General features: G+C 46.6%; 2 protein-coding genes across 4 annotated transcripts in view; one reads left to right on the top strand and one right to left on the bottom strand.

The window, feature by feature from the left end:
- Nucleotides 1-874: 874 nt before the first annotated feature.
- The window catches only part of IDUA (alpha-L-iduronidase), a 58,266-nt gene continuing 40,912 nt past the window's right edge, over nt 875-18,228 (bottom strand). For both annotated transcript variants that reach the window (XM_081894192.1, XM_081894193.1), the window contains 7 exons: nt 12,113-12,329; nt 10,346-10,552; nt 9,586-9,707; nt 4,964-5,089; nt 3,970-4,046; nt 3,006-3,106; nt 875-2,230 (listed from right to left, as the gene is read on the bottom strand). In XM_081894192.1, the coding sequence (XP_081750318.1) occupies nt 2,133-2,230; nt 3,006-3,106; nt 3,970-4,046; nt 4,964-5,089; nt 9,586-9,707; nt 10,346-10,552; nt 12,113-12,329 (948 nt within the window). In that variant the 3' untranslated portion in view covers nt 875-2,132. The remainder of the gene's footprint in view (nt 2,231-3,005; nt 3,107-3,969; nt 4,047-4,963; nt 5,090-9,585; nt 9,708-10,345; nt 10,553-12,112; nt 12,330-18,228) is intronic.
- Nucleotides 6,276-18,228, top strand: part of SLC26A1 (solute carrier family 26 member 1) — a 49,539-nt gene continuing 37,586 nt past the window's right edge. Inside the window, exons 1-2 of one of the 2 annotated variants that reach the window (XM_081894161.1) lie at nt 6,276-7,119; nt 8,688-8,886. The gene's annotated coding sequence lies outside the window, so the exon portion shown is untranslated. Of the gene's footprint in view, nt 7,120-8,584; nt 8,887-18,228 lie in introns of those variants that run through there. The other variant, XM_081894163.1, reaches the window with a different exon arrangement.

The raw sequence follows: 18,228 nt of genomic DNA, 5'->3' as shown, positions 1-18,228 counted from the left end.
GTGTAAAGTGGTCCAGGTCAATGGAATCCACTTACCACATAAGTAGTAAGTGCCAAAGCTGTTCTCATGTTGGGGGAGCAGGAGGAGCAAAGTAACTAATGAAGTGAGGCCTAAAGGAGTCAGTCTGTCAGACAGAGAGAGCCAGAGACCATTGATCAAGAGAGGGCAGGGGAATAAAGTATAGTGCAATCCTGTGCAGACTTACTCAGATGTAAGCCTTTCCGAACATAAGACAGCCACATCCATTCATGTGCACTTCTTGTTGTTGTTTAGTCGTTTAGTTGTGTCCGACTCTTCGTGACCCCCTGGACCAGAGCACGCCAGGCACTCCTGTCTTCCACTGCCTCCCACAGTTTGGTCAGACTTATGCTGGTAGCTTCGAGAACACCGTCCAACCATCTCATCCTCTGTCGTCCTCTTCTCCTTGTGCCCTCCATCTTTCCCAACATCAGGGTCTTTTCCAGGGAGTCTTCTCTTCTTATGAGGTGGCCAAAGTATTGGAGCCTCAGCTTCATGAACTGTCCTTCCAGTGAGCATTCAGGGCTGATTTCCTTCAGAATGGAGAGGGTTGATCTTCTTGCAGTCCATGGGACTCTCAAGAGTCTCCTCCAGCACCATAATTCAAAAGCATCAATTCTTCGGCAATCAGCCTTCTTTATGGTCCAGCTCTCACTTCCATACATCACTACTGGGAAAACCATAGCTTTTACTCTAGGGACCTTTGTTGGCAAGGTGATGTCATGTGCACACATTTACACAAATAATGACTTGGTCGTGGTCCTCATCCTCCCCTCCAATAATAAAATACATTCTGTATGCAGAAATACTGTTAGGTATCCAATCGCCCACAGAACAAACAAAGAGACAAAGAACCTTCCAAAATATAGAGCAGATCTTTATTCAAATGAGAGATTCCAAAAATTGCATGTAGCATCCAAGCTCAACATGAGTACCTTTAATCAACTTTTTGTTTTGGCAAGAATAGAAAATACAAACCTACTTCTAAAACCAAATTCTTAAAAAGATTGGCACTTGGTATCTTCCCACTCCTGAGCACTTTTCCCAGCATGCTATTCTTCCAGCTCAGGGGTCAGGAAACTTTTTCTGCCGGGGGCCGGTTCACTGTCCCTCAGAACTTGTGGCGGACCGGACGGCACACACACCTTCCCTACTTTCCTCGTAGACAGAGCGGCTGAGATACCTCCACTCACCATGTTCAGACAGAGCGGGCTGGACTGGGAAGGGGACGCCCCGCCGGCACTGAGTCTCGGCTTGCGTGGAGGGTCCGCAGCCACCCCGCCGGGAAGTGCCCCTACCCCGAGGTGTCCATGACCATGCTGCTAATGTGCAACCGCTGAGCAGCACAGAAGAGTCTTCCTCCTCTTCCTCCTCCCTCCTTGTAGGCTCTCTGCTCCCGCTTCTTCCTGCGCCTTCGCTTCTCCTCCTCCTCAGAGCAAGACGTCAACAAGGCGCCCTGCCCTGCGCCTTGCCCCAATTGGAGCAGCGGGTCTCGGGGATGGTCGCCATTGGCTTGCGTCAAACCGATCAGTGGAGGGGAGGCCTGAGGTTGCTAAGGCTTTGGATTGGCCAGTGTCACGGAAGTCTGAGAAACCTTGGAGCATGCTGGGAGATGTAGTTGGGGTCACAAAAAAGTGGCGCCCGAAAAAAAATGGGGGGGGGGAATGGAACCGTTCACAGGCTGGATCCAGAGAACAATTGGGCCAGATCTGGCCTGCGGACCGTAGTTTGCTGACCCCTGTTCCAGCCCATTCATTATTATTTTTTTCTAATCCATTTGACTCTTGAAATTAGTTACTGCAGGGGCTTGAAGAAGTGCTTACATCAGCAGCTGGCGTCCCTTGGGTTGTGGGGGGAGGCAGTTCTGTTGCCTGCCTTAGGGTGCTACTTTATTTTTCAAATTTATCTCTTGAAAATAAAACTTTTGGTGCTCTGGAGTGGCTTCCAGTCGCTCTCCTCATTTCTCCTCTGACACCCTGGAAGTCGAGTTGTTCTGGGCATTGTGAGGGGAAATTTCTTAAAGAGTATGAAGAACCACGGCTTTAAGGAGCCTGACCAAGTGCAAGCCTAATTCTGTAAGTTCTGGCTTGCCTTTGAGGTGCTCTTGGCCTTTCTTAAGATGCTTCATTGTAGTAGACCGGGAGAGAAAACGGCCCCGCTCTGCCCCAGTAATCCACAGCTCGCACTTTGAAAAACCCCGAGACTGTTGTTTCTGTAGAGAAAGTCCAACACAAATAGTTAGTTGAACATCTTGGTTATACTGAGAAAGACTGGGGGGGGGGGATCTACATTGACAAAATGCCTTTATTTTGGTGTGTTTTTTTAAGTAAATGCTTATCTCTGCAGCCAAATGTTCAGATAAGCCAGGAACCAAGTATTTGTACTTGGTGGCAATAACTGAAGACCGTTTTTGTTTTGACAAGAATGAAAAATAATTTTTTAAGAAAAGCTGTCTGCCTTTAAAATTGCCAGGTCCCTAGACTGAATCTTTGATCCTTCTGTGTACTTTTAACCTTCCTACACAAAGCTTCCCCTTATAAACCTGTGTGGAAATTCTCACTCTGTACCTTAACTCTTCCTATAAAGTTTTACTTTTCTTGAGCAGAAGAACTTCTACAACCAAAAGCAGCCATTTGATGATGATATATTATTATTATTATTATTATTATTATTATTATTATTATTATTATTATTAATACCCCACCCATCCCCAGCCACTCTGGGTGGCTTCCAGCAAAGTATTAAAATACAATAATTCATCAAATATTAAAAGCTTCCTTCCTTCACACCAGTGGTCTTTGGGAACCTGAATCTATAAACAGTGACATATAGACTCCATTATCAAGCAAGGAAACATTACAGTTCCTCAAGGTTGCTTCAAAAAATGAAGCAGCCAATTTTAAAAAAAAGGTTGTGTGGAAGAATTGAAATGATCTTAATTTGCTTTTGTTCTAAAATTAAAAATAAAGAAAGACGCTGGACATTACCTGGGCTGTAGACCAATGCTGTAAATATACTGTCTTTGACACTGATCTGGCGGAATGTTTTTCCATCCTGTGAGAAAAACACTTCAAATTTTTTCAGGCACCTATGAAGAAAAATAAACAAACACATCACAGAGACTTTGCAAGCCTATTGCTGTAACCCTGCAAGAAAAAGTGATTTTTCAGAGGAAAATAAGCAGAAATTAAAGACAACTCTTCCAAACATATTTACCGTATTTTTCGCTCTATAGGATGCACCCGACCATAGGACGCACCTTGTTTTAGAGGGGGAGAACAAGAAAAAAAATTCTCCCCCTCTCTGCTCAGCGCCCCTTCAGCGAAGCGGCAGGAGAAACGGAGCCCCTTCCATTTCTCCTCCCGCTTCGCTGAAGGGGCGCTGCACAGCTCTCCCTCTCTGCTGAAGCCGGGAGTCTTGCTCTCCCGGCTTCAGCAAAAGGAACTTGAAGCCTTCGGAGTGCAGCACAAGTTCCCACTGCGCTCCGGAGGCTTCAGGCAGCTATCCCTAAAGCCTGGAGAGCGAGAGGGGTCGGTGTGCACCGACGCCTCTTGGTCTCCAGGCTTCAGCAAAAGCAACGTGAAGCCTCCGGAGCGCGGAGGGAGCTATTGCTGAAGCCAAGGAGCCTGCATTCGCTCCATAGGACACACACACATTTCCCCTTAATTTTTGGAGGGGAAAAAGTGCGTCCTATAAAGCGAAAAATACGGTATTCTAAAGCACCTGCCTTGCGCTAGGCCATTAGACTCCAAGCGAGGTGAGCAAGAAGCAATTCATGTGGCCCCAGAGCTCAGCAATATTCAGCCATTGCCCTCTGGATTTTCCAGTCTGATTCCTCACAGTTTGTGAAATGTACAGTTGCTATTTAGCTACTGCTTTACACAAAGAATTTGAAAAAGATGGATTTAAAACCGAGACAGTTCTGCATTCCTTTAGGCGCGAGTTACCTACTTTGAATTCACACAGCTGTCGTCCCACACGATCAAAACTTGTTCCTTTGTGAGACGGATGAGGCGAACACCATTCACCTGACAAGACACATTAGCTCAGGGTTAGCATGGCATGTATCAAAAGAGTGAGTTTATTTTTATTTATTTTTTACATTATTTTATGTATTTTGTTTTCCACTAAAGCAAGATGTAAGAGACCTTTAAAAAACAGATTGATTTGACCAAATGACGAGGCCACTAAGGATGGCTGATAAACTGGAAACAAAAACAAAAAGAAAAGTAAGTAGGCATGGTTTCTCATGAGAAAGTGTTTCATCACAGGAATGTCCACTTCCAGTGGCGGACTATGGCCTCCCAAATTGCAGCGGTGCCCTGAGGGATGCTTAGATTTGGTGACCCCTGCCCCTCTCAAGCCCCCTGCACCGCACCAGTTGTGCTACCCTAAAACTGCCTCTGCCACCTGTAGCCAGAAGCAGAAAAACTGAGATGCAAGCAAATGGTCTAAGGCAAGACTAGGCCTTACAGGACCTGCTTTCAGATGACTGACCAGAGGGTGCTTCTCCTTGCAGTCTGGGCTGCCAACAGCTTCTCTAAAGGGACCATATTTGTAGTGGGATGTGGGAAGAGGGCAGTCATCTGTAGGGCTGACCACTTACACATAGCCAAAAATAAATTAAAAAGTACATTGATTTACACAAAATCAACAGGCACTCGCTTATATGTTTTATTATGTTTTTATATATGTTGGAAGCTCCTCAGAGTGGCTGGGTTAACCCAGTCAGATGGGCGGGGTGTAAATAATAAAATTATTATTAATAATAAGAGTGATATTATATCATTTGCTAATAAAAAGTGGCTTATGATAACAAAAGCACCAAGCCAATAGTATTTATCTGAAACAAAATGGGTCCCAAACTACAACACGCTAAGCTGGACAAATGAACCAAAGAAAATTGGATTAGAGGTTCCACACATCTACAGGATGTTGTGCCTACCTGATCAGGAGCAGCGAGAGGCTTTGCACAGATGTGGACGAGGAAGACGGATGGAACTGGGAGCTGTTGTTTCAGCACCAAGCTGCCTTTTGCAGGGAGTGAAAATGGCCCTTTCACCACAGGGTCCTATGAAATAAAATAGAAATGCTTAATGGTCCCTGAGGAGAAACTTCCCTACAGTAAAAAGGTAAAGGGACCCCTGACCATTAGGTCCAGTTGTGACCGACTCTGGGGTTGAACGCTCATCTCGTTCTATAGGCTGAGGGAGCCGGCGTTTGTCCGCAGACAGCTTCCAGATCATGTGGCCAGCATGACTAAGCCACTTAGTAAAGGTAAAGGGACCCCTGACCATTAGGTCCAGTTGTGACCGACTCTGGGGTTGGTCTCGCTTTATTGGCCGAGGGAGCCGGCGTACAGTTTCCGGGTCATGTGGCCAGCATGACTAAGCCGCTTCTGGCGAACCAGAGCAGTGCACAGAAACGCCGTTTACCTTCCCGCCAGAGCGGTGCCTATTTATCTACTTGCACTTTGACGTGCTTTCGAACTGCTAGGTTGGCAGGAGCAGGGACCGAGCAACGGGAGCTCACCCCGTCGCGGGGATTCGAACCGCCGACCTTCCAATCAGCAAGTCCTAGGCTCTGTGGTTTAAACCACAGCGCCACCCGCGTCCCTAGGCCGCTTAGTAGCCTATCAGTATTAACCATGGTGATATGCTAAACATTGTCCAGGGGCCAGAGGGCACATGGTCCACTTGCACAGGTAAGCAAGTCTCAGCTTGAATGGGAGATCACTCAGTAGTGCCCAAGTTAGCCATTCGGAGCATTCTGAAAGATCAGAAAAAGTGCAACAGAGCCTTTGAACAAATAGTGCCTCTTTGGAACTCTTTTCCCCTTCATGTGGGGAACATGTGCATAGGATGGAGCACACCCACAGCTCATCATGTTAGACCGCAAAACCTGAAGTGGGTTGTTTTGAAGGAGAGATCTGGGGTTAGCATATTTTACTTGAATGCCAGTGCTGGGGAATAACAGCAGGGAGGGCTATTGCCTTCATGGCTTGCTCTTGGGATTATTGGAGGAACCTGTCTGGCCCATGTGGGAAGCAGGATGTTAAGACTGTTCATTCAGCCACCTTTCAACACACGTTTCCCCTTTGTACTTTTCCCATGCTTTCAGATTTCCACCTGGAAACGCCAATTGCACCATACATATAAAGCACTGTATTTTCCGCTCCATAAGATGCACATTTTCCTCTTAAAGACTAAGGGGAAATGTCTGTGCGTCTTATGGAGAGAATGTGTGGTCGCTTTTTTTCTTGATTTCCATCCCTAAAAACTAGGTGCGCCTTATGGTCTGGTGCTCCCTATGGAGCGAAAAATACGGTACATTTATAGCATCATGCCTTCCCGCCTCCAAAAAGAATTCTGGGAACTGTAGAATGCCAAAGGTCTGCAAGCTGTAGCTCTGTGAGGGGAAACTATGTTTCCCAGGATTATTTGGGTGGAGGGGTGATGAGCCATGACTGTTAAGGTGACATCACCATGCTCTAAATGTATGGTGTAGCTTACTGACAATTTCAAATTATCCAAGACCAAAGTAAGATGGAGGGGCGTGCCAGAAAATCCCCACTGTGGATTTCTGCTGTGATTTACAGTGGAAAATTGGCAGGCGCAGAAGCGAAAAAAACACCTGTTTCTGCCTCACAGCAATTCTCCCCGACCCTACATTAGAGAACGTGTGTGCGATGAGGTAACTTGCTGTTCTTCCTTTAGCCAAAACACAACCCAAAAAACCCCAACAGCATCATTTTTTAAAATATATATATATATCCACAGGGCAGGGTTCAGATTTCCTTGAGGGGGATCAGTGGGGCAGGGATCCCCCAGTGCGCAGGTATGTGCTTACGAAGGAGAACCGGCTTAAAGATCAAAAGTAACGCAAAAGTGGTGGCCCTTCCACTGGCCTTGCTCATTCGGATAGCCTTACAACAAATATTTATGTAGCACCGACAGCGTACTGTGGAGTCAGCTCGACAGAAAAGATGATCCAGCAGGAAGCGAACATCTGGACAGCATAAAAGGGACGGAATAAATTTTTACCAACTCCTCACTTCTGAGGTACTCACAAGGAAGGGGATACCAGAGGCACAAGTGGTAGGTAAGTAGGGGGTTGAAGGTGGGAAAGACGCTTCATTTTTGGGATGCTTCTGAGGCCCTAACCGCACTACAAATGTATATCAGTGTTTATACCAGTTTAATGACTGAGGCTTTCTCCCCAAGCACTCTGGGAATTGTAGTTTGGTGAGAGTGATGACTCTCCCAAGCTTCTGCTTCTCCCACTCCACAAAAACTACGGCTCCCAGGATTCCCTGAGGAGAAGGAATGGATATTATGATCACACTATATTTAGCTGAAATATATAGTGTTATATTTTACCAGAGGAAGATTCTTGATGGTGGTGTGGTCCATTCCTGCTATATAGCAGACAAGAACTGCTGCCAAGGTTCTCACCCTCTTAAACCATTCTGCACTGTGCAGAAATTCAGTGAGGGTAAAAAACATTAGCCAAAGTGAGATGGCTGCCTCGAGACAGCTGATTTTGGGTGTCATGAAACGGCAACAAATGGTTATTTAATTTATTATCACAGTATTTTTAGAAAGGAGGGACGCGGGTGGCGCTGTGGGTTAAACCACAGAGCCTAGGATTTTCCGATCAGAAGGTCGGCGGTTTGAATCCCCGCGACAGGGTGAGCTCCCGTTGCTCGGTCCCTGCTCCTGCCAACCTAAAGTTTGAAAGCACGTCAAAGTGCAAGTAGATAAATAGGTACCGCTCTGGCGGGAAGGTAAACGACGTTTCTGTGTGCTGCTCTGGTTCGCCAGAAGCGGCTTAGTCATGCTGGCCACGTGACCCGGAAGCTATATGCCAGCTCCCTCAGCCAGTAAAGCAAGATGAGCGCCGCAACCCCAGAGTCGTCCGCGACTGGACCTAATGGTCAGGGGTCCCTTTACCTTTACCTCCCAAGAAGAAAAGCAAAAGCAAGAGGCAATGTGGTGCAGTGGATAGAGTGCTGGACTAGGACCTCAGGTTTCAAATCCTCACTTAGCCAAGGGGCTGGTCTATCTCTCAGCCTAGCCTACCTCACAGGGTTGTTGTGATGATAAAATGGGAAGGGCAAGAACCATGTTGGCACCTTGAGGCCCTTGGAGAAAAGATGGGGTAGATATGTAGCAATAATAATAAATAAAATGTTTGGTGCTTTTTAGCTTAGAGAACAAAGATTACTAAGTGCGATCCTGAACGTGATTACTCAGAGGCAAGATCCTCTGTGTTGAATGCCATTTGTACTCTGGTGTGTTAAGGACTGAAGTCAAGGCATGATAGAAACTTACAAAATAATGGATGTTGCGGAATGTTTTTGTCGCTGTCCTATGTTGCTAGAATTGAAGGTCACTCAATGTAGCTGAATGGCAGCAGAGTTAGGACAGAAACAGTAAAAGGTAAAGGGTAAAGGGACTCCTGACCATTAGGTCCAGTCGTGACCGACTCTGGGGTTGCAGTGCTCATCTCACTTTACTGGCTGAGGGAGCCGGCGTACAGCTTCTGGATCATGTGGCCAGCTGACCTTCTGATCAGCAAGCCCTAGGCTCTGTGGTTCAACCCACAGCACCACCTGCGTCCCCCAGGACAGAAACAACTAAATAGCTAAATGGAACTTCCTCTTACAGGGGCAGTGTACCTTCGAATGCCCAATGCTGGGGGGACCAACAACAGAAGAACAGCTGCCATTGGCGTATGCTGCTTGGGAGCTCAGAGAGGCATCTAGCTGGCTGCTGTGGGAAACAGAATGCTGGATCTGGTGGGGCTCAGTCTGATCTGGCAGGGCAGCCTTTGTGATCAGCAAGGCTGGAGCGCAAACTGTCTGAGGTAAGGGAACCGGAAAAATACCACCCAGGAGGATGTAGTTGAAGTCTGTGAGGGAGAAGATGGCCAGGAATTTCTTGCAAGAAGTTCAGCCTATGGAAAGGAGAATTATTGTGGCTCCTGCCTTATTGTGAGTGTATCCTGCAGCCCTGCTACTGACACAAAAATAGCGCACTGGTGGGGGGTTTATTCTGCTTCATTATTTCCTATGCAATGCTTCCCCGACGTTACCACATGATTGCTGTCCAGAGTGCCACAAAAGGTGGGACAAAGCAACCCCAAAGCATTTGTGGTATGAAAATTTATGGGATTACAGCAGGATGTTATGGGATATGCACTGGTTGGAGATGAAGCGGTTTGGCTGCCCCAAATATTCTCCAGACACAAACAGTATTGAAATCACGGTCATGTGGGCACACCTCAATAGCACCATGAGCACAAATAGTCATAAAAGTGCAATAAAAAAGAAGTCTGGAGGGATCCTGAGCAGACTTGACCTCTGCAGGAAGGAAAGCCTGCTTTACCTCTCGACCAAAAAAAAACCCTTACGCTTATGATGAGCTATACCTCCTAAGGGAGGGATCCTATCCACTTACCTGGGAGAAAACCTCACTGGAATGGCTGCAATTCTGCCCACACTTAACTCAGAACCAAGCCCTTTTGAACTCAGTGAAGATTGCATGTACAACAAACACATTGTACCTCAGCAGCTCTTATCTGCTCCAGTTGCTTCGGGGAAGGAAAATCTGGAGCTCCCAGTTTCCTCCACTGCAAATAGGGGTTGGTCAGGTAGTTATCCAAGTAGTAAGTGATGTACACAAGTCCTTTGGGAAGACAAAGGGAGCGTAACATGAAAACTCTGATTGTTAGTTGAACATCAGGCCAGAGACCGAGGCTTTCAGATATGGTGTTCTTATTCACCATAGCCTTGTAAGAAGTCCAAGTAAGGACCAGAAGAAGCTGGATCCAATCGCAAGCTTTTTAGAAGCTGCAAACCAGAAAAAAGCCTGATTTACCCGAGAGGAACCGAAGAAAGCTACTATCGAAATATATGATTGTGTCATGCCACCATGGCACAATGGTTTAGGCTGCATGAAATGGCTATTCCAGGCCAGCTGTCCTTTTAAAATAAGGTGAGCCACTCAATAGCTGCACTAAATACAGTGGTACCTCGGATTAAGTACTTAATTCATTCTGGAGGTCCGTTCTTAACCTGAAACTGTTCTTAACCTGTAGCACCACTTTAGCTAATGGGGCCTCCTGCTGCTGCCACACGATTTCTGTTCTCATCCTGAAGCAAAGTTCTTACCCCGAGGTACTATTTCTGGGTTAGCGGAGTCTGTAACCTGAAGCGTCTGTAACCTGAAGCATATGTAACCCAAGGTACCACTGTATAGAATCATAGAATCACTTGCCTTCGCGTAATGACGCATCAGGAAAACAACCACAGTGACAACTATACCTTTGTGTTTGGGGTAATTGGTTATGTTTAGAGTCACGGCACTGACGTTGGAAGAGGTCTCATTGTCTTTGCTGGCATAGATCAACACGGAGGCCTGCCAGCTGTCGGGTGACTGCTCTCGAGGTCTGTGCAAACTGGCCAGGACTCCAAGAGTGTCACAGTCTTCCGATTCCTGGCTGGAGATGTTGGCAGAGACTTGCTCCTCTCCTACACAAGAGGAAAAGAAACTTGAATCTTACTTTGAACTTGGCTTTGTTTTATTGCACCCCACTGTGCTCCTCATAAGCAGACCCACTTTCGTAGCCACCCACCTGCTGTCTCGCCTCTCCCCAAGCTGCCATTTTGCTGCTGGATCAGGCCCAGGTCCCACCTTGTACAGCATCCTTTTCTCACAGGGGCTAACTGGACACCTCTGTGGAGCCATGTAAATAGTAGGTCTAAATGAGAGGCAATAGTCCCTTGGGAAGTAGGCGGTGGCGTGTGGTCAGTGGGCTAGGGGGACTAGACTAGTCCCCTAAATGTTCCCGGAAAATTAGTGTATTAAAGTATTGAAGCCTGGCGCCTCCTTCATCCTGATGCAGAAATGGCGAAGCTTACAGGAAGATTAAGAGATAAAGACAATAAAGACTTTAAAAAAGACCGGGAATTATATTTGTTGTACCTACAGAAATATTGTAAAGAAACAGACTCACTAGCAGGGCTTGAGTAAACACTTACAACCACAAAAATGAAAGTAAAAGACAAGGAGTAATGTTTTTGAAAATAATTAATTATAAGAAGAATTTATAGCGGGGAGATACAAAATGATAATAATGGGAATGTATTTAGACAGATCGTGATAAAATTAAGATAAAACAGTGTAAGTATTAAATGTATAAAGAACCAGAAAGGGGAAGTTGAGGGAAGTCCGGGGGTAGGGGGAGAAGCGGTTTCTCTTATTGGCATTTGTTTCTCTATTACTTGTGTGGATTATGAAAATTTAAAACTGTAAAACTTAATTAAAAAATATTTTATTTTTTTAAAAAAAGAAGGCTGGTGCTTCCTTCCCAAAGCCTGGGAAGCTTCTGGGAGAGCTGGGAGAGCCAGTGTGCCAGTGTGGTGTAGTGGTTAAGAGTGGTAGACTCGTAATCTGGTGAACTGGGTTCGATTCCCCGCTCCTCCACATGCAGCTGCTGGGTGACCTTGGGCCAGTCACACTTCCCTGAAGTCTCTCAGCTCCACTCACCTCACAGAGTGTTTGTTGAGATTGTTAGCTGCTTTGAGACTCCTTAGGGTAGTGATAAAGCGGGATATCAAATCCAAACTCCTCCTCCTTCTGCCAAACTTAGGGAAGGAGGCACGATGCTCACATGCCCCCCAATTGCCCTTGCAAGATGGCGCCTCTGGCCCTAACTCCTCCTCTACGAAAAAATTCACCAAATGTCATTGGGAAGTAGGGTAACAGGTTTGTGCCCCAGTTTGGTTAACATTGGGTGGCCAGTAACACGCACATATATCCTCTTTTGTAAAAATGACTTTTGAAGCAGCGGTGGCTCCTGTGGTGGGAGAGGGGCCTTCTCAGCACTGGTGTGGGGCAGGGTGGGGCCATGTGCAGTTGCACTAATATGCATCTTATGCAATCCTGGCCTCGCCGCCACTCTGCCCCGGCTAAGCCCAGGTAAGCCGCGGGGACCCCAGCAATGGGAGAGTGTATCGCCGCCACCACCACAAAGGCCTCTCCTGCTTTTCCTCTTGCAAACAGGAAACAGGACAAGTGGTTTTCTGTACCTAGGAGAGCCAGCAAGCCCATCACCGTGAGCACTGGCTTCCTCACCATCTGGACATGCGGCGGTTTGGTGTTGTTCATCTGAAAGCGCGCCGTCAGGGTCCTCTGCGTGAAGTGATAGGGGTGGTAGCTCAGAAACGCGTTGTCGTTGCTCAGCAAAGTGTAGTTGACGGTGTTGTTGGCTTGAGCAAGCAGCAGGTTTTGGTGCTGGGCGATAACCTGCGAAGGAATAATAATAATAATAATAATTTATTATTTATACCCCGCCCATCTGGCTGAGTTTCCCCAGCCACTCTGGGCGGCTCCCAATCAAGTGTTAAAAACAATACAGCGTTAAATATTAAAAACTTCCCTGAACAGGGCTGCCTTCAGACGTCTTTTAAAGATAGGATAGCTGCTTATTTCCTTCACATCTGAAGGGAGGGCGTTCCACAGGGTGGGCGCCACTACCGAAAGGGGAAGCAGGAGGGGACTCACCAAACAAGCCCTGTCAGTCAGCGCAAACTCTACGCAAGGACTTCCGCTTGTACAGCGAGGCTGTGTCCCCTTTGTCCTCCACCCCCCCACCCAAATTGGCTTGAGGTGTGGTGGTTCAGGAGGACCCCAGAGCAGCACATGGGAAGAGAGGGAGAGGGGGGATTGTTCCGTCTGGCAAGCTTGTGCAGATGCCATGTTCAACAGAGCACAATGTTCCGTTCCGTTCAGCATCTTTAAAGCTTAAATAAACCTGTGATTGTGTTAGCCCCACCTTTACAAAATAGGTGGGAGTTGTACTTCCTGAGGAGTTGTCGAGATCCAACAAACTCCAGACAGGCCAAAAATTCAATTGTGCTTTTTCCTTCCCAATGAGTATACAGTGGACCCTCTCGTCTCTGCCCCTGTATGTCTGATAGGGTAGAATCTGTTACACACATCCTTCTGTCCTGCAGATTTTATAGTGAAGAGCGAGCTCGACTTATCTTGCCGCTTTTGTCAAAATTCGTACCCCTACGGCATTATTTGGAATCCTCCCCCAAAATTCTAAGAAAATACCTTCTGGAAGATTCCTCGGGCTCAATATCATATGAGGTGGCCAAATTTTGCGCTTTAGCAATCAGGAAGCGTAGATTTCTGCTGTTGAATGGCACATAGCGAAGTTCCCTTGTGTAATCTTTTTCTTCTTCTTCTTGATGTTCTTGTGGATCTCCTTTTTGTTTGACCTTGTGATGTTTGGTGTCGCTGGCTTTTGCCGCAACAAAACTTGGTAAACTTGGTAAACCTGGACTTCTGAAGCCCACCCCATATTGCTGTGTTAACCGATCTTTTAATTTTTCTTATAAATTTTTACTCACCCATTTTCTATGCCTAATTAAGTATTCTATGTATATGTTTGGTTCTTGCTCTTATTTATTTAATAATTATTCACTTAGATTCATACTGTTATGCTACTTATTTAGATGTTTTGCTTATGCTGGTCTATGACCGTAATAAAGAACTTGACTTGACTTGACAGTGGACCCTCTGGATACGAACTTAATTCGTTCCAGGGGGTCTGTACCTACCCTGAAAAGTCTTCAAGTCGAGGCGCCGCTTCTGTGTACGGCACAATAGAACACTTCTGCGCATGCACACATGGCAAAACCCGAAACCACATTATCCGAAGGTAACATAACCCGAGGTACCACTGTATAGCACGAACAGGGGCCTGTGTCCTGCACTTAATCTGCATTTTGTACCAAGGTAGCCCGTACCTTGTGACCTGTCTGCCTTCAACAGCCTTGCATTTCTCTCATTTTGAGTAACTGTTTATTTGGTTGTGCTACCCGGCATAAATTCATTATGCTTTAGCTGGCGGGGGGGGGGGGGGAACAATGCAGAGCACAGACAATCCACCCTTTTAAGCCAGGGATGAGGAACGTCAAGCCTGGGGACTGAACCGTCCTCTTTACTCTTTACTTGGGATCTGCCCCAGGCCACACCTCCTCTACAGCCGCTTTTAACCTCTGGACCCACTCCTTTTTGCCTCTGGTACTGCCCACCACTGGAAAAGTTTTAAGCAGTGGGAATAATCATAATTTATCATTTATACCCCACCCAACTGGCTGGGTTTCCCCAGCCACTCTGGGTGGCTCCCAACAGAATATTAAAAACACGACAAAACATCAAACATTAAAAACTTCCCTAAACAGGGCTGCCTTCTGATGTCTTCTAAAAGTCAGGCAGTTGTTTATTTCCTTGACATCTGATGGGAGGGCGTTCCACAGGACGGGTGCCACTACCAAGAAGACCCTCTGCCTGGTTCCCTGTAACCTCACTTCTCGCAATGAGAGAACCGCCAGAAGGCCCTCAGTGCTGGACCTCAGTGTCTGGGCTGAATAATGGGGGTGGAGAACCCATTTGATTTCTGGGATTCCGGCAGGCATTGTCCACTATGTATATTCAAGTACATCTCTGTAAAAGTAATGACTGGGGAGCTCTTCTTGTTTTTAAAATTCTCAGTTATATTCTGGATCCAGGACCACATTCTATGGCTTCTCTGTGTTCCTGCAAAAGATGTTGGGATAGACCCTGCCCCAACCTTTAGGTACATGAATCTTCAAACACTTTTTCCCCTTTAAACTGCCTCATTTCTCCCCGATATTTTACCCCAGTACAGAGGACAAGACGCTAGTGTTTATGTCTGGCTATGGAAGAAATGAAATCCATGTGCGCATCTTGAAAACAAGAAACACAGCATAATAATTTGCTGTCAGGATCCACTAAGAAGCCTTTCCAGTAGCTTTGGCTGACCTAATTCCCAAGCCTTGCTAAAATTAGGAACTTAAGAGGAGGATTGCAGCGGTGTAACTAATCAGATATAAAAGGATTACCGCTCAGTAACAAAATACACAAAGCAGCAGGTTAGGTTGAAAGGAGCAGAAAGGAGTTCCAGAAAGATGATTTCAAAAATTGGAAACTGAGGAGTTCAAGTAGTAGTCAGTGAGGATCAGGGGGCTGTACAACCAAAATTGTTACAAACCATTTTTGGTAATTTCTAGCGCTCTTAGTTTACTATGTGTAAATAAAATTAACCTATACTCTTCACCGATTAAGCCCCCTCTCCACTGCCCTCCTCTTTTGCTGAGACGACAAAAGATATGAATTATAGGCTATAAGCTCAGCCAAAGCAGGACAGCGAACTATCCTCTTATAGTCTGACAAGTTCCTGCACATTAACAAATAAATAATGCTAGGAAACTGGCTGCCATGACAGGTGGGGCCTGAATATTACAATAATCCAAGGGGTACACTGTGTAGACAAAGAATCATAAGAGATGGAAGGGACCCCCAGGGTCATCTAGTCCAACCCGCTGCAATGCAGGAATATTTAGCTCAATCCCATGACCCAAGAGTCTCCTCCACTGATTTCTCTTGTGGGATCCCTGGCAGATGGGGTTCAGGCCCTTGAATCAGCCATGGAGGGCAGGTGGCCGCCAAGTGAAGTATTTGATTTTTCTCCGTAGGAATTAATAACGATCCTTTGCTGATACAGTCATACCTTGGATCCTGGACGCCCTGGAACCCAGACGTTTTGGCTCCCAACCATCGCAAACCCAGAAGAGATTGTTCTGGTTTGCGAACATTCTTTTGGAACCCGAACGTCTGGCGGGGCTTCCGCGGCTTCTGATTGGCTGTAGGACCTTCCTTCAGCCAATCAGAAGCCGTGATTTGGTTTTTGAACATTTTTGGAAGTCGAATGGACTTCTGGAACAGATTCTGTTCGACTTCCAAGGTACGACTGTATGGGCAAAAGGCAAGGGGCACATTCTGAGAATCAAACGCTCCCTCCGCAGAAGGCAGCCGGACTGTCTCCTCACCTGGGCACAGGGCGGCAGAAACAGGGTGTGCAGACAGGGAAGTTCTGATGGCTTTAGACTTCCATTTATTTATTTAAGGTATCAGTATACAGTGGTACCTCGGGTTAAGTACTCAATTCGTTCCGGAGGTCTGTTCTTAACCTGAAACTGTTCTTAACCTGAAGCACCACTTTAGCTAATGGGGCCTCCCGCTACCGCCGCACCGCCGGAGCCCGATTTCTGTTCTCATCCTGAAGCAAAGTTTTTAACCTTAAGCACTATTCCTGGGTTAGCGGAGTCTGTAAGCTGAAGCGTATGTAACCTGAAGCATATGTAACCCGAGGTACCACTGTAATGCTTTTCAGGGGAGCCTCATGCACAAAGAGAGATGAAACCATATTTCCTTTTTTAAAAAGCTAGATATTTCCTCCCATTAGGCCAAGATGGCCCTCTGGTGGCAGGTGTTCAATGGAGCCATCTCAGCTGGAAAACCAGGAGCTAGAGATACTGAACATCTTCTGTCTTTTTGCTCTCTTCCCTTCCTCTCAGGGCCAAAAATGGTCCTTCAGTGGCCCCCTGGTGGCAGCCGGAGGAGATAGAAGCCACCTCAGCTGCAGCTGTATCTTGTATTGTGGTTTTATTGCATTAAAACATTTTGGTAGATCTTCGCAAACTTGAAAAGCAATATATGCTTGTTCAAATAAATAAAACGTCTCATTGCCGACTCAGAAACTATCCACTGGTCTCACACATCACTCTTTTTGGAGTCGAAACAAAAAAAAATTCCTTCCAGTAGCACCCTAAAGACCAACTAAGTTAGTTCTTGGTATGAGCTTTCGTGTGCATGCACACTTACTTCTTCAGATACACTTTTTGGAGTGATGCTTCTGGAGACACCTCAGCCGGGAGCCAAAGCAGCTCCAAGTTAATTAACACCAGTTTGCTGTTGCTCAATATTTGTTGTCGGCACGTGCGCTGACTGCCTATCTTCTCAAAGTCAACAAAAATATTCAAAAGGAAGTAAGAAAAATAAGTAAATTCCATTGGCCCACAAACCCCACAAAGCTGGGGAACAGGAGTGTGCTATGGAGATACTCTGCCTAGGCCTGAATATTCCCAGCGGCTCGAGGGCTCAGGACAAAAAGGCCTGTGCATGATGTTAACTATGGATGGCGGCTAACAGATTGAGGTTGAATCCTGACAAGACAGAAGTACTGTTTTGGGGGGACAGGGGGCGGGTGTGGGGGACTCCCTGGTCCTGAATGGGATAACTGTGCCCCTGAAGGACCAGGTGCGCAGCCTGGGAGTCATTTTGGACTCACAGCTGTCCATGGAGGCACAGGTCAAATCTGTATCCAGGGCAGCTGTTTACCAGCTCCATCTGGTACGTAGGCTGAGACCCTATCTGCCTGCGGACTGTCTCGCCAGAGTGGTGCATGCTCTGGTTATCTCCCGCTTGGACTACTGCAATGTGCTCTACATGGGGCTACCTTTAAAAGTGACCTGGAAACTACAACTAATCCAGAATGCGGCAGCTAGACTAGTGACTGGGGGCAGCTGCCGAGACCACATAACACCGGTCTTGAAAGACCTACATTGGCTCCCAGTATGTTTCCGAGCACAATTCAAAGTGTTGGTGCTGACCTTTAAAGCCCTAAATGGCCTCGGTCCTGTATACCTGAAGGAGCGTCTCCACCCCCATCGTTCAGCCCGGACACTGAGGTCCAGCTCAGAGGGCCTTCTGGCGGTTCCCTCATTGTGAGAAGTGAGGTTACAGGGAAACAGACAGAGGGCCTTCTCGGTAGTGGCGCCTGCCCTGTGGAACGCCCTCCCTTCAGATGTCAAGGAAATAAGCAGTTATCTTATCCTTAAAAGACATCTGAAGGCAGCCCTGTTTAGGGAATTTTTAAAATATTTAATGCTGTATTGTTTTTAACACTTGATTGGAAGCCGCCCAGAGTGGCTGGGGAAACTCAGCCAGATGGGCGGGGTATAAATAAATAAATAAATATTACTACTTCTATTACTAGGGGAGTCAGGCAAGCATGGTTTGATGGTGAAATTTAGGGGTGAAGAGGCTTAAAAGAGGTGAAGTAAGGGCTGGTTCACACATGCACGTAGATGACTTGATTTCTCCTCACTTGCCCACTCAACCCTTGATGACTTCCAGGGGAAAGTGTGAACAAAACTCACCCAAGGCTGGATTGAGCCATTTGCCTTTGAGGCCAGAAACCAGCAGTCCATGTGCTGGATATTGTGGCAGAGGAATACCCTAACCCACAAGGCCAGGCCAAGCGATCCCC

Source organism: Podarcis melisellensis (genome assembly GCF_964234715.1).
Source record: "Podarcis melisellensis genome assembly, chromosome: 17".
In the NCBI taxonomy this organism is placed as follows: Eukaryota; Metazoa; Chordata; class Lepidosauria; order Squamata; family Lacertidae; genus Podarcis; species Podarcis melisellensis.
Note: the sequence above shows the minus strand (reverse complement) of the source record. Positions and strands in the feature narration are given on the sequence as shown.